The sequence below is a fragment of the Balaenoptera acutorostrata genome, chromosome 18, assembly GCF_949987535.1.
Source record: "Balaenoptera acutorostrata chromosome 18, mBalAcu1.1, whole genome shotgun sequence".
In the NCBI taxonomy this organism is placed as follows: Eukaryota; Metazoa; Chordata; class Mammalia; order Artiodactyla; family Balaenopteridae; genus Balaenoptera; species Balaenoptera acutorostrata.
In genome coordinates, this window is record NC_080081.1 from 80,368,675 (window position 1) to 80,384,776 (window position 16,102).

The following is a 16,102-nucleotide window of genomic DNA, read 5'->3' on the forward strand; positions in this document are numbered from 1 at the left end:
TTTAGTGGGTTGAAATGGTACATCTCGATTCTAAACTTGCAAAAATGAACTTGAACTGGGTCAAGTTGATTTTTGAAGTATTAAAACATTAGAAGATAAAAGAAATTATCACAACTCATATCACACCAAGAGTACTTAGTAAATTAAAAAAAAAAAAAGAATGCTGTCATCCAAGACTAATCTTTTTCTAATGAGGTGGCAAAATGAGTCACTTAAAACTTCACATATTTAAATCCCATAATAAAAGGGAGCTTGACCTTGAAAAACCCATTAGCAGATGCTTCGCTGCTTAGCTTTTGTTCTCCATTGTATGCTCAATGCTTGGCATGTATTAGGGCTCAGGAATTTGAGAGGATGGCTATATTTTAAGAAGAAAAACAAAAATCAAGTAAACAAAGTTGTAATGTGGACCCAGACATTGGGGCTCCTCATGACTTGGGTCCAGTCTCCTTTCCACGTGGTGAGAGGGCCGTTCTAGCCTCACGGGACCAGGAGCCCTGGCCTGGGCCATCAGGACTCCGAATGACCACCCCAGGCAGGGCGGAGGACCAGCTCCCTGTCTGGCTGGAGCCCCGTCTGAAATCGCTGTCTTTGGGTGAACTCTTCTCAGTTTCTTTACTGCCACCTCTACCATGTGGCGACGGTCACTCTGAATTTGAGTCCACTAGAAATGGATCTGCTTTCTACGTGGATATGGGTTTAACAGGCCCGCAGAGGTGAGCCCGTCTCCTGACTGAGCCCCCTGGCCCAGTGACTGGGTCCCTGACTTGTTTTTAACTCGCTACCCAGGCCTCTGCACTTGCTTCAATATCTTGAACCCAGTTTTGATCTGGATCCTCTGCACCGGTCTGTCCTGGATTGAAGCTGACTTTTCGTTGTCCACATAGCTTTGGCCGGAATAACTGAGGGTAATAGATCACAGAATGGCCACAGATGGCTCCCATCTGTATCGGCTACGGTTACCAAAAAAGTATGCCGTCTAGTAGCTGGAGCTATAAGAAACATGCACAAGACACTCATGCGGACATTTTTTCAAGTGTATTGAAGGCCAATGAAGAAGACGTAAGTCAGTGGGCAGGAGCCTGTCTGCAGGGGTTTAACAAGGACGGTGCGGAGCAGCGGTTGACCAGACCTACCTCGGCTGCGAAGTTCAGAAGTGACCTGAGTGCCATCGCCAGAAGTTGACACCAGTGGGCCGTCAGTTCAGCGGGTTGTTGATCCTGACGTTGTCTGTGTGTTCACGGGTCTTGCTGGCCCTTGGGTGTCACTAGGACAGTTCAAATAATTGCTTCATGTTAGTTATTTACCCCTCTTCCCAAACTGAACTGGCTTGTGCTTTCTCTGATCTGTAAAAGTTACATATGCTAACTGTACATTTAAAATTGGGGAGAAATCAGAGTACTTTGGCCATCTCTGAAAGGCAGGGTTAGGAGTGACCGTTGTTGGGTTTGGGGGATTCACGCCGACCCTCCCATCCTGCGGGGCCCGGGTGGGAGGACACACGTGTTCCCAGGGAGGGGAAGGCTGTGAAGGCTCACATGGACTTAAGTCAGCGTGTGGACTCAGAATGTGAATCCTGGTCGTTTCTCCCTGTGAGGTTTCCTGCAACGACAAATAGGAAAGCAGGGGACACTTTTGTTAACCGGGCTTCGGCCTGATACTCCAGTGAAAACATTGGTGGAATTGACCCACTGAGGCTGAAGCAGGCCCTCTGCTCCCCGGGGTGTCTCCCGCCCAAGGGAAGAGACCTTTGAGTGCCTGAGAGGGGTGACAGCGGGGCCCTGGGTCCCAGCAGGCAGATCCTCTGGCCTTCTGTGGGACAGATGGAGGGACTTTTCTTCCTACCGCATATTGAACTTCATCTGCTTCCTGAGAGGTTTTCAGATTGAGGCGTCCAGGGGGCTGGGCCTGTAACCCATGTGAATAAAGGGTGGGGAGAGAATGGAGTGCGGGAGGTGCAGCCCTTGGCGGATGGGGGACCAGCTTTGGGGGAAGGGATTCCAGATTTTAAAGGCCCTGTGCGGTCAAACAAAAGAAGTCTGGGGCTCCTATTTTTAATAAAAAGTTCGGTATTTTCCCACTTCAAAGACACTGAAAATGATAAAAATGAGATGAATGAATGAAAAGAAAGTGTCCGCACAACATTCTACCGCAGGAGGAGAGGGCACTGCGGGACGTGGTCCCGACGTAAATGGGGCCTTTGTGGGGCGTCAGCTTGATGCAGTTGAGCATCCCCGGGCCCTGGGACACGTCTGGCCTGGCCTCTCGTTTCCCAGCTGGCCTCTGCCCTGTGTCTCTGTGGTTTAGGATTTTTGTTGGCGGAGGCCAAGGAGACTCGCGTTCGTGAGCTTGGTTCTGCCTGGCGCTGCCCTCCCCCCGCTTCCCTTCCATCTCCAGCTGCCTCAGTGCCTCAGACCTCAGGGAAGAGGGGGGAAGTAGAGAAACCTGCCCCACATCCCCTTGGGACTTCATAACAGGCTGACAGTGAGGTTCCTTGTGGAGCTGGCCGCAGACAGGAAGCAGGCAGCGAGGACGGGGCTGCAGGCGGGGTGCAGAGCATAGGGAGGTCAGGACACCAGGAATCCTCTGAAGCAGCTCAATGCCTAGGTTGTTATATTTTAAACAATTTTATTAAGGAAATGCATGCATAAAGACAAGTATTTAACTAGAGTTTATAACCCAAACCCACAGTCTCCTGTCCCCTGTCCTACACCTAGGCTTGGGATCTGACCTGGGAACACATTCTGCTGTTTGGGGAATATTTGTGTTTTATTTCTTTGATAAGTTCTTATCTTTTTAAATTAAAAAATGTCTGTTTTGAATAAAATCGCAAAAACAAATATACAAAAAGATCACCCATTTTGTACCCTATACTGATAATTGTTAACGTCTCCTTTTCTCCTAACTTTGCTGAAGTTAGGAGCCTTGAGTCCTGGTCCTGGGCTGACCTCTAGAGGTCAGACTGGGGCACTGCAGCCTCTTAGCAGGCACTCTAGTGGAACCGCGTTCTTGGCCTCCGAGTAGAGTAGTGAGTGTATGAGGCTGAGAAGCCAGCTGAGAGTCGTACCTTTTCCAGGTGTTTATGTTCGTCCCCTGCAAAGCTCGAGGCAGAAGTTCTTCCAAAACACTCAATGAAGAATATTCGAACTAGTGTAACTAGCTTTTTTGGTTTGTTTGTTTTAGCTGATATACCACAGCTCTTCCAAATCATTTATATGACAGAACTCTCACAGATTCCGTCTCCTTTTAAAAAATTGAAGGCTGAGTCCCCTGTGTGGTGATGGCCTGCGAGGGCTTCTTCACGAAGCCGTCCCAGAAGCAGGAGAGGCTGCGTCCACCTGATGTGTCGCGGCCTTGATCTCTTTGCCCGAAGCTTCTTTTTGGTAAAATAATAAAGAAACCTGTATTTCAGCACATCTTTCCGTTTTTTCACAGTAACAGTAGCAAGAAAGTTTCTCTTCCTCAGTTTGTAGCTAAAGCAAAATACAAAATACACAGATTTAAGAAAAAAACAGAACAAGGGAGCTGGCCGACCCACGTGGGTCCTGGCGCCTCAGGAGCACTGGCCCCCGCGGGACAGGGCAGGACAGGACAAGGCAGGACAGGACAGGACAGGACAGGACAGGACAAGGCAGGACAGGACAGGGCAGGACAGGGCAGGACAGGACAGGACAGGACAGGACAGGACAAGGCCGGACAGGACAGGGCAGGACAGGACAGGACAGGACAGGACAGGACAGGACAAGGCCGGACAGGACAGGACAGGACAAGGCCGGACAGGACAGGGCAGGACAGGACAGGAGAAGACAGGACAGGACGGGACGAGCAGGGCTGCCCGTGGGTTACCTGGGCTCAGGGACGCCCTGCAGACACCAACCCAGGGCTGTCCCTTCTGTCCAGGCCTCAACTCACATGATGCCCGGCCTTCCCGTGGCCTCCTGTTCCCGCAGTGCCCGGTCCAGTGACCTGAGACCCAGACCCTCCAGGCAACTGGCCACACTCAAGCCATCGCCCCATCCCAGGGCCTCCCCGACCCCTGGCTGACACCCTGCACCCAGGAGCGCCAACCCGACCTGTTCCCTCCGAAGGACTCCGAGGGCTTAAAGATAAAACCTGCGGCCTGAAACCATGTGAAAGTGGCTGAGTCACTGGCAGAGAAATCCAGAGAATGTTCTGGAAAGCCTGTGCATGTTTGTGCGTGTGCTTACCTTGTGTTTTTAACATGTCGTGAGTTACAGCCACGCGGCCCTGGTCCACATTGCGAGGTGCCTCCTTGTGCCCTTCTCCCCAGGGGCCCACTGAGGCTGAACAACCACTGGTTTCTGGTTTTACCCACCATGGGCCTTGTTTCACCCTTTAAAAATTAAAAAAAAAAAAAAAAGTTTAATTGTAAAATACATGTAACATAAGATTTATTATCTTAATAATTTTTGTGTCCAGTTCAGTGACATTAAGTACATTCACACCGTTGTACAACCCTCTGTCTCCATAACTCTTGTCATCGTCATCTTGCAAGACTGAAACTCTGTCCCCATGAAACAGAAACCTACCCCCCCAGCCCCTGGCAAGCCCCATTCTCTCTCTGTCTCTGTGAAGTTGGTTATTCTAGGGACCTCATACAAGTGGAATCATACAGTACTTGTCCTTCTGTGGCTGGCTTGTTTCACTGAGCATAATGTCCTCAAGGTTCGTCCACGGTGTTGTAACCGGAAGTGGGGTCCGGCCTCTCGCCACTCAAAAGCCAATAAAGAGGCCAGGCTGGTGGAAAGGAAGGTTTGCTTTATTTTGCAGGCCGGCAGCCGGGGTGGGGGGCAGGGGAGACGAACATCTGTCCAAAGGCCGACTCCCACCACTGACAACCAGGGGGCAAGAGCTTTTACAGACAGCTTTTATTCTACCGGCAGAAACAGCACAGGCAGCTCTAACAGTCACCATGAACTTGGTCATCGGTGGTCTGACCAACGTCATCTTGATTGTTTTAGGTACAGTTAACCTTCAGTTCCACGTTCGGTTTGTTTCCATCTCTTTGAGGCCAGTTTTCAGAATTGTGGCAGCTTCTGTCATGGCTACAGTCTGGTCATCATGGAGTTAATGTCTTCCACCTGGTGAGGGTTTCAGTATCTACAAGACAGCTCACAGGATACAGCTCAGAGTATTATCTCTATCCCTTAAAGGGGAACTAAAGGTCCTTGACTATGCTTAATGATTAAACTATTATTATTTGGTCTCCTTTGACTGTTTTCCTTTGTTTCTGCATTTTCTCACTTCTCTGATTAAACTTATTCTTTGGCTAAAGTTTTTCCACAGACAAAAGGCAGGCTGAGGACATGGTGGGGTGGGCAGGGACCATAGCGTCCTGCTGCGTTTCAGTGTAGCCTGTGTCAGGATTTCCTTCCCTCTTAAGGCTGAATAACATTCCATTGTGTGGTTGTGTATCCATTCATCCGTCTGTGGACATGGGGTTGTTTCCCTCTTTTGGCCACTGAGCAATGCTGGTATGGACACGGGGGTACAAATATGTGTTTGAGTCCCAGCTTTTAGCTTTCGGCGGTATACACCCAAAAGCAGAGTCGCTGGTTCATGATGGTCCTATTTTTAACTTTTTGAGAAACCACCCAACATTTGCCCCCCTGGCTGCAGCTTTTTCATTCCAGCCAGCAGTGCACAAGGCTGTTTCTCCACATCCCCGCCAGCGCTTGGTTTCTTCTCTCTTCTTTCTGTTCACCGTCAGCATCCTAATGGGCGTCCCGTGGTTTTGATTTGCATTTCCCTGCTGATGAGTAACGTAGACCTCTGTTTGATTTTGAATTGTTTCCGAATACTCACGGCTCACTCTGCACTGCTTTCCAGAAAAGAGATGAAGTCGCTGGAACAGTCGGGCTCCCTGAAAGGCTCGCTGGGCGCCGAGGGGCAGCTGTCGCTCATCAGCGGTTGCTCCGACATCCGGGAGGCGGTGGAGGGCGCCCTGCACGTCCAGGTGAGTGGGGACACCTGCCCGCCGGGGCTGGAACCGCCCGCCTCCCAGCTCCTTGGGCCAAAGGCAGTCGAAGGCGTGGGCATTGTGGACCTGCAGGTCAGGATGCCTTTCACGTGACAGGAAACGCTGTCTTTAACCGTCTGGTACGTGGGCTCTCATCAAATGCCTGGGATAGTGTTATCTTTCAGGGGTGTTAGAATGTTGAGCAAAAATATATTTTCTGGACAGCTAACACTGTTATTTTGTTTTTCTTCTAACTGAATGAGAGATTATGTTGTTGTTCTCATATGCAATTGTGTAAAAGCTTAAAGAAATCACCCAAAAGAAACCCTTTCATTTCTTGTGGCCTTTGCATTTAGTTTTTCCAACAACGTCACTCAGCAAAAGCGGGCTCTCTGGGGACCCTGTCCCCACCGCCGATGATGCTCCAGGCCGAGTGGGAGGTGGCCTCGGGGCCATGGGAGCAGCTCGGTGCCCTCGCAGGGGCCAGCCCACCCGGGCCCACAGGCAGCTCCCGCCCCACTAAGACCCCGGCGTCACCCCGGCTTCTGAAATGTGACGCTCGCTGCCCGGGGTTGACGCGGCTTCGCTCCGGAGCCCCCTCGCTGTCTGTCCAGTCGGTGCTGATGTTTCGTCTGCTCTGTGACGCTGGTTGAGCTGAGCATTTGGGAGCAAACCCGGGGCCTGAGCGTGTTTCCTGGCCCGGAGGCCTAGGGCCTGACGCTCCTCCAGCTCACACAGCAAAGCTCCCTATCGCCTCCTGGTCTTTCCACCCGGGTCTTGTGACACCGAGGGCTCTGAGGGGCCCCGGCGTTACTGCTTAGCCTTCCTGACCTGGCCCTGAGCGCCCAGGGGTCCCCCCAGCACGGTCCCCGCAGAGGAGGGTCTTCACGTGGTTAGCTTGTTTTTAAGGGAAGTGTCTTCTCTTCTGCGACCCTGATGGAGGAGGGGGAGGTAGGTTGTGCTGCTCGTGGCGCCAGCAGGGACCCCCTACGGGGGCGAGGGGACAGGGGACCGAGGGGTCCAGAACAGACCTCGAGCCGCCCACCCTGCACTGAGCAGCTGAGGGCCTTTCTCCGGCTTCCTGACCCGACCCCTCGTCCTGGTCCGGCGAGGGTGGGACACCCGTGCCTGGGTCGTTGTGGTCACATCAGGTGACCCTAATGCAAGGCCAAGCTCCGTTGCCTCCAATGAGAACATTAATAAATTCCTTTTTGAGGTCAATTTGATATATAATATTTACACGATGGAAATGAAAGTTTATAAAAACATGTATGACGTGACCTGACATGTGAACATGTGACCACACATTTCACAGAACACTCGTTCAGACTTTTAACGGTGCCTGACTTGGCATCTGTCTTCACTACGTGACTTGAGCCTCTTTTCTTTTTTTTTTTTTTAATTAATTAATTTTATTTTTGGCTGCCTGGGGTCTTGGTTGCTGCTCGCGGGCTTTTCTCTACTTGCGGTGAACGGGGGCTACTCTTCGTTGTGGTGCACTGGCTTCTCATTGTGGTGGCTTCTCTTATTGCGGAGCACGGGCTCTAGGTGCGCGGGCTTCCGTAGTTGTGGCTTGTGGGCTCAGTAGTTGTGGCTCGTGGGCTCCAGAGCGCAGGCTCAGTAGTTGTGGCACACGGGCTTAGTTGCTCCGCGGCATGTGGGATCTTCCCGGACCAGGGATCAAACCCGTGTACCCCTTCATTGGCAGGCGGATTCTTAACCACTGCGCCAGCAGGGAAACCCGCAACTAATGCATCTTAATTTCACCTTATGTTTTCCAAACAAATGAGAAAATAAATCCCCCCAATCAAAACCTGCCTGATGTGATACCATGTGTTTGTTAAATTATATTAGGTTTCTAACAATCTGGGGATGTTAAAAATTTATTTTAAAGAATAAAGAAAGTTTGGGAGAATCCATTATTCCAAAAATGTTTTAGTACTTTCCTGTATTTGTATTTCTTTCCATTTCTTCTGTTTATTTTCTCTCTTTCTCTAACATACTTGACATTATACTGTAAATAGAATTTTGCATCACGGTTTTTATTTAGAACTTTACAACCTTTCTTGCCTTCCTGTCTCTATCAGATAGAAGTATAATTTTTGGACTTAAAAAAAAAAAAAACTGTTATGTTTATCATGTGGTAACTAACCTGAGAGAACCTTCCATCTAAAAATGACCTTGAGGCTGAAGGGCCAAGGCCACGGCTGCATCCGCTCCCCGCCAGCCTCATGGCATTTCCCCGTCTTAGCGCCCGGAGACTTCCTGCTAGCCTCCCCATCTTAGCAATTCTTTATTTTTTTTTTAAACGCATTGTTTACTTTGTTTATTTATTTATTTATTTTTGGCTGTGTTGGGTCTTCGTTTCTGTGCGAGGGCTTTCTCTAGTTGCGGCGAGCGGGGGCCACTCTTCATCGCGGTGCGCGGGCCTCTCACTATCGCGGCCTCTCCTGTTGCGGAGCACAGGCTCCAGACGCGCAGGCTCAGTAGTTGTGGCTCACGGGCCCAGCTGCTCCGCGGCATGTGGGATCCTCCCAGACCAGGGCTCGAACCCGTGTGCCCTGCATTGGCAGGCAGACTCTCAACCACTGCGCCACCAGGGAAGCCCAGCAATTCTTTATGGCTCCCTTTTTCCCAATTATAAAAGGAAAAATTCTCATTGTAGAAAAATTAATCCAGGCTACTTGGAGACTTTTTTTTTAATAGAAAGAAAATGATCATTACTTTAGTGAATTGTCCAAAGTCAGGAGGCAGAGCATGTGAATTAATACAAACAATGCTTCCACCACAAACCATCCAGTTGTGGGATTTACTGAGTCCCGAGGGGTCACAGCCCCAGAAATGTGAGCATAGTTCTTTGTGGTCAGTTTGTCTTCTACCCAAACCCCGGCGGGCGGGAGCCTGGGTCAGAAGGTTTCCTAACACGCTGCTGAAATGTGGGAGCGTGCAAGAATGGAACCTGAATTTCTAGAACTTAGTGCAATTTTGAAATCAAATCTTGCCTGGCAAGAGAATCTACCGTGCTGGAAAAATAAGTTTATTCTGAAAAGCCCGTCTAATGCATTGGCTGTTACAGAGCATTAAGGCTCATTAGCTGTGGTACAAAGGCTTCATCTCACCTCTGGAATTTCAGACCTGAGATCAAGGTATCTGGTAGGAGCCCTGGGAATGGTCATGGAATTATGTATGAGCTTTAAGTGGACTTACCTTACACAAGCAGGACAGCAGCCGAGATCTAGAAGTAAAAATGATATTTATCCATGTAGATGTGAGAATTTGCATCTGAACCTTACCCGTAAAATTTAGAAAATGCGAGTCTTTTTTTTTTGGCTGTGTTTGGTCTTCGTTGCTGCGCGCGTGTCCCCTGCGTTGGCAGGCGGATTCTTGACCACTGTGCCACCAGGGAAGTCCATGCTAGTCATGTTGGTAAGGACTTGGAGACTGTCAGTAATTACAGGGAGCAGTGTTCACGATAAATACGACAGTTTAAATTTGTACATTTTCTTAAAGAATGCAAGCTTGTTGGACTTTTGGTCTTGGTCCACTGAGGCTCTGAACGATCCTCCTTTTGGTGGGTTGGGGTGGTTGGAGTGGGAGGGTTGTGTTCAAGTATGGCGGGAGCACATGGGGCGACCGGCACTGAGAGTGCACGGGAGTGCACGTTGAAACTTGAATTTCATTTTTCCTGTTCGTGTGTGTGCGTGTGTTTTAATTTGTAAAATCAGGCTATAGTTTACGTACAGTAAACTCTGGCAGTTTTAGTGTCCTGTCCTGTGTGTTCTGAGAAATGCGTGAAGTCAGGTCACCCCCACCCCCCAGCTTTACAGCATGCCCGTCACCCCACAAAGTCCCCTCCTTCCCCTTTGCCATCAACCTCCCTTCCCCATCCCCAGGCCCGCAGCCACTGGTCTGGTTCTGTCCCTAGAGTTTTGCCTATTCCATAATGTGGTATAAGGTGGAATCGCCAGAGCTTGCACGTGCTTTGTTAGATTCATACATAAATAGGTCATGAATTAGGTGCTATTGTAAAAGGTACCTTCAAAAACTTTCAACTTCTAATTGCTCGCTGCTAGCACATAGTAATATAGTTATAGTTAAAAGGGTGTTGTTTATTTAAATTTGGGAGGATTTTCCATATCTTTGTTATTGATTTCTAGTTTAAGTCCATTATAGTCCCAAAACATACTTTATGTGATTTCAATTCTTTTAATTTGTTGAGGCATATTTTATAACCCAGGATATAGTCTATTTTGGTGAATATTCCATGTGCAGTTGAGAAAAATGTGTATTCTGCTGTTGTTGAGAGGAGTGAACTGTAAATATCAACTAGGTCATGTTGCTTGTTAGTGTTATTTGGGTCTTTGTTTTGTTTTGTTTTTTTGGCTGGGTTGGGTCTTTGTTGCTGCGAGCGGGCTTTCTCTAGTTGAGGCGAGCGGGGGCTACTCTTCATAGTGGTGCGCGGGCTTCTCATTGTGGTGGCTTCTCTTGTTGTGGAGCACGGGCTGTAGGCGCATGGGCTTCAGTAGTTGTGTCACGTGGGCTCAGTAGTTGTGGCTTGCGGGCTCTAGAGCACAGGCTCAGTAGTTGTGGCACACGGGCTTAGTTGCTCCACGGCATGTGGGATCTTCCTGGACCAGGGCTCAAACCCGTGTCCCCTGCATAGGCAGGCGGATTCTTAAAAACTGCGCCACCAGGGAAGTCCAGGGTCTTTTCTGTCCTAACGGATTTTCTGTCTACTTATTCTATCCAACACTGTGAGAAAAGTGTTGACGTCTGTAATTATGGATTCATTTCTCAATTAGTTCAAACTAGGCATATAGTTGGGTCTTGAGCTTTTATCCTACAGACTCTGTCTTTTATTTATTTATTTATTTTTAATGTTATTTTTAAAAAATTTTTTGGCTGCACAGCATGTGGGATCTTAGTTCCCTGACCAGGGATCGAACCTGTGCCCCTTACAGTGGGGGTGCAGAGTCTTAACCACTGGACTGCCAGGGAAGTCCCAAGACTCTTTTAATTAGCATGTTTTGGTCCATTTAATTTAATGTAATTATTGATGTGGTGGATTAAAATCTGTGTTGCTTGTTGTTTTCCATTTGTTCCATTTGTTTTTTGTTCTTCTCCTCACCCTTATTTTTGGCTGGCTTTTAGATTGAATATTTTTTATCATTTCATTTTATTTCCATGATTGTTCATTATTTATACCTCTTAAAATATTTTTTTGGTGATTACCATAGGATTTATGAAATTCCTTTTTAACTAGTCATGGTCTACCTTCATGTGTCGTGTAAGAACCTTACAGCATTCTCCCAGCTCCTCCCTCTTTTTTGTTGTTGTCATAGATTTTCCTTTTACATATCCTGTAGCAGCGAATACAGCTGCTGCTTTTTCTTCATACAGTCAACTAACATTTAGAGCAATTAAAATTAAATTTTATATTTACCTGCATTTTCACTGTTCCAGCACTCTTCATTTTTTTGTGTAAGCCCCAATTTCTCCTGGATCTGTGGTTTTATGTTCATTTTGGAAATACCTTGGCCAGTATCTCTTCAAGTTTTTTATTGGTACCCATTCTCTCTTCTTCTGCAATTTCAATTACATGTATATTAGAGTATTTCATGATGTTCCAGAGCTTTTGGATTCTCTGTTCTGTTTTGTTTTGTTTTGTTTTTTCTCCCAGCTTTTTTTCTCTTTGTGTTTTTGTTTGGGTAATTTCTACTGACCTATCTTTCATTTCATTGAGTATTTCTTCATCTCTGTAGAGTCTACTAATGAGACTGTATTAATTACCTATTGCTGTATAACAGATTACCCCAAACAGAGTAATTTAAAACAACAATAAACATATATAATCTTGGGAGTGCCTTGGCTGAGTGGTTGTGGCTTTGGGTCTCTTGATGTTTCAGTTAAGGTATTGGCCAGGGTAGATATTGGCTATCGTCTGAGACCTGGTGCGACTGGGGGGTTCATTTTCAAGATGGATCATTGACATGGCGGCCAGATTGATTGATGGGAAGCTGTGGTTTGTCCCCGTGTAGACCTCTCCTTGGGTCTCCCTGAATGTCCTTGTGACATGGTAGTTGGCTTCCCCCAGACGAGTGATGTCAGAGAGCACATGCTGAAAGCTGGCCTCCAGAGTCACATGCTGCCATTTTACACAGGTCAACCTATGCAGTGCGGGTGGGACCCACACAAGGGCACGCACACCAGGAGGCAGGGGCTCATAATAGTTTCCATCTCTCTGCTGAAACTGCCTATCTGTTCACTTTGCCACTAGGGTATTTAACATGTTGAGTCATAGTTATTTTCAGTTCTCTGATAGTTCTAACACGTGGATTATCTCTGAGTCTAATTCTGTTGACTGCTTTGTCTCTTGGCACGAGGTGGTTTCCCTTGCTCTTTTGTGTCCCTCGTAAGTTTTCACTGAATGCTGACATTCGGTGTATAGAGTAGCAGAGCCTGGGCTAAGCAGTGTTTACGCCTGCACGTGGGCACGCCTTTTCCTGCTAAACTGTGGGTGTGGGGATTGAGTCCACCTGGTCAGGACTCAGCTGCAGTTGTACTGTTCGTGGTCACCTTCAGTGCGTCACCCGCTTCACATTCCTCGAGCATCGTCTCGTGTGTTTGGGGAGGCTGGGTAGCTGGAGAGGTTTTCTCAGTGCTCCTGGCCTGCTCTCAGCTTTTAGTTTTCTTTGGCCCCAGCCCCGTGGAGGGGGGGGGGTCTCTCTCTCTCTTCATGCCCTTGCTCCTCCCCCAGAGGTGGACTGCTGTCGTTTGTTAGGTCAGTTTTGGTCTTAGGCCAGCTCTGTGCACCTTGACTGTGGGTGGAGCTTTCTCAGTGGTCCCGCCTCTCCTCCCTGTGGCAGCCAAATCCTACCTTGTGTTTTTGGTGAGTCTTACACAGAGAGAGTTTTCTGCCCCTTCCTCAGCAGAGTTTCTTGGCCGTGGCACTGTTGGCATTTGGGCTGGATTGTTCTTTGTTGTCGGGGCTGCCCTGTGCACTGCAGGATGTTGAGCAGTGTCCCTGACCTCTGCCCACCGGATGACAGAAGCACCCCCTCCAGTCCTTTATTTATTTATTTATTTATTTTTTATTTTGGCTGTGCTGGGTCTTCATTGCAGTGCACAGGCTTCTCTAGTTGCAGCACATGGGCTTAGTGGTGGCATGTGGGATCTAGTTCCCTGACCAGGGATCGAACCCAGGCTCCCTGCATTGGGAGCGCGGAGTCTTAGCCGCTGGACCGCCAGGGAAGTCCCCTCCTGCAGTTCTGACAGCCAGAAATGTCTCGTGACGTTGTCACATAACCTGGATGAGGACCGCTGTTCTGATGGCATGGGATTCTTTGTGACCTGGTGAGGGTTTCCCTTCTGCCGCCCCCCACCCCCCATGGCAGGGGGCCTTTAGAGTTTGCTCCCCGTCACACAGTGGCTTGACTGGTGTCTGGGAATCGGGCTGCTGGGCTTGGTGCCTGCCCGCAGCTGGGGCCGCCTCCCCTGCAGGCCTGCCCCGTGAGAGGAGTGGGTGTGAGCTGTGCTCTGTCTGTACCTCCTGGTGGCCTAGGCCCTCCCGCCAGCTCACACTCAGCAGTTTGTTGGGCTTTGGGTTGACTTCTCATCTGCTTTAGTGGTGCCTGCAGAGTCTTCCTCTGAGCTCTGCCCCAGGGGACCAAGCCTCCAGTCTCTCCTTGGAGAGGCCGGTCTTTCCTTGGATTTCAGGCTATTGGGTTGTTCTGTGATCTCAGCTAGGTCCAAGAAAAGTTATGATTTTGTAATTTATCTGGCTTTTCCTTGTTTTTAGGGTGGGAGTGAAGTTCTCCACTGCTTTCACGTCCCCATAGGGTCTTTATTATCCTTATTTTTATAAACTGGAACATAATGTTTATATTTAAAATAGGAATAACATTTCTTCAAAAATTTTTTTTGTCCTAAAAATTTCAGAAGTGGTTCACACTTGTTGAGAAAAAAAAAAGAAGCATAAAATTGTATATGAGGGGGACTTCCCTGGCGGCGCAGTGGTTAAGAATCCATCTGCCAATGCAGGGGACACGGGTTCGAGCCCTGGTCCAGGAAGATCCCACATGCTGCGGAGCAACTAAGCCTGTGCGCCACAGCTACTGAGCCTGCACTCTAGAGCCCACGAGCCACAACTACTGAAGCCCACACGGCTAGAGCCCGTGCTCCTCAATAAGAGAAGCCACCGCAATGAGAAGCCCGTGCACCACAACGCAGCCAAAAATAAATAAATAAATAAATTTATTTTTAAAAAAGATACATATGAAGTAGAAAGTGAAATCCCTTTTTCCTTCACCTCCCAACCCCTGGGGGTGTGTATTGTGAAGAGTTTGGAGTTTATTTATCCAGAGTTCTACAACTCTTGTAATCATATATTACAGACTTAACATTTTCATAATAGGAATCCTATTATGATATAATGTTTTATGACTTGATTTTTGTACTTAATAATATATTATGATTTTTTTTTCCATGTCCTTATATACTGATCTACCTAGTCGTGTATTTTCTATAGGTTAGGAAATCATTCATTTGTACACTGTTCAATTATTAGCTAAATAATGTGTTTTCACAGTTGAACATTAATGTTTAGAAATAAAACAATTTAACGCATTGAAATAATCTTTACAGTTTGAAGATTAAGAATACAAAGTAAGGCACTGTACATAGTATTTTGTTGGCCCTGAAAGTTTGTGTGCTAATAAAGTTTAATATACGGGTCAGCAAATTTTTAAAAAATAAAAGGCCAGCTAGTAAATGTTTTAGACCTTGAGGCTGAGTACAGCCTCTGGCATATTTTACAGTCCTTCAAAAATGTAAAAGCCATTCTTGGCTGTGGGCCATGGACTGAGTTGGCCTGGGTCATAGCCTGCTGACCCTGCTCCAATATGTTGGAGACGTTTTCTTTCCCCAATATTGAGGACTGGCTTCGGATAGGGAAAGACTTTCACCGGTCAGCCTGGCTAGAGGCTCTGGGGGCCTTTCTGCCCTTTTCTAGGGATGTATCTGTAATTCCCCTGTTAGCAGTTTGCCTCGTCCTCTCTTGCTCCTCCTGGTGTCCATGTGCGGCACTGCAGGGTCTCTGGCGCCTCAACGAGCTGTTCCTGAGTCCCCTTTGTTCTCAGTGGCCCCCAGGCGTCCAAGGTGTACCATCCCCGGCAGCGCTGAGAGTCAGGTAGACTGAAACCAGCCCCTCGCGGCCCACGAAAGCAGGCATGTGGGTGTGCGGCATCCTCACGAGGAGAAGCTGTGGGTTGGGCTTTTCCTTCTGGTCCTGAGCGTGACGCCTTAGGGGAGGGGTCTCGTAGATGACACCCACTTCCACGCACTTGTTCTTGGCTTTGCGCCCGCCTGGTCCTGCGACTTCCTAACTGGCTTCTGGAGTTCTCACAGAGGCTTTCTGGGCCGAGGTTGTTGCTACGATTTTGTCTCTGGGGCTTCCTATCCCGCCGTCTTGACGATGTCACTGTAAGAGTTGCACAACCGAAGAGCCGGATCTGGACATCGGGGCATCCCGTGCCATGGCCCGAAGTGAGCTCGTCTGTACACGCCCGTCTTGTGCGCTTTCTCTGCGAGGCCCCTGCGTAGGTGGGATTCGGTCAATCGAAATCAAATGTCGTTTAGAAAATGGCGATCTTACTGCTGCTTCCAGTATCTTGCTTTTACAAATGAAACTTGGTTGATTATCGCTGTGTATCATTCTTCTGTATTTTGAGTTACATTTCTAAGGGCAGGTTCATTAAAAAATGGGACCACGAGGTGTAGGCCCCTTTCTGGCCCTTGGTGGCTTGTTGCTGGCCTTGTGAATTCCCGGCCATTAGGAGCAGCTTATAAGAGCAGCTCATTAAGACAGTGGATTTCAGGCTCACCAGTATTGGGTACATTGATCTTTAAGATGCTTATTAAATTGATGAAAGAAAACAGGTGTTTCATTACCCAAATTTGTAACAACGAACATGTCATTGTCCCAACATTGACATTTTTAATTTGGTTCCAAAATTACTGTGAAACTAAATGAGTGATCCTACTTCCCCCTAAACTTAAAAAAATAGAAGCTCAGATCTCTGTTTAAAAGAGCACTGCAGGACTCTTTTGGAAAGATGGGGTGAC

The 16,102-nt window shown here is 48.1% G+C and overlaps 1 protein-coding gene across 1 annotated transcript in view; it reads left to right on the plus strand.

Annotated features, from left to right (window-relative positions):
* Positions 1 to 16,102, plus strand: part of CRYL1 (crystallin lambda 1) — an 82,364-nt gene that overhangs the window by 20,134 nt on the left and 46,128 nt on the right. The window contains exon 3 of the mRNA XM_057532956.1: positions 5,851 to 5,977. Within this exon, the coding sequence (XP_057388939.1) occupies positions 5,851 to 5,977 (127 nt within the window). The remainder of the gene's footprint in view (positions 1 to 5,850; positions 5,978 to 16,102) is intronic.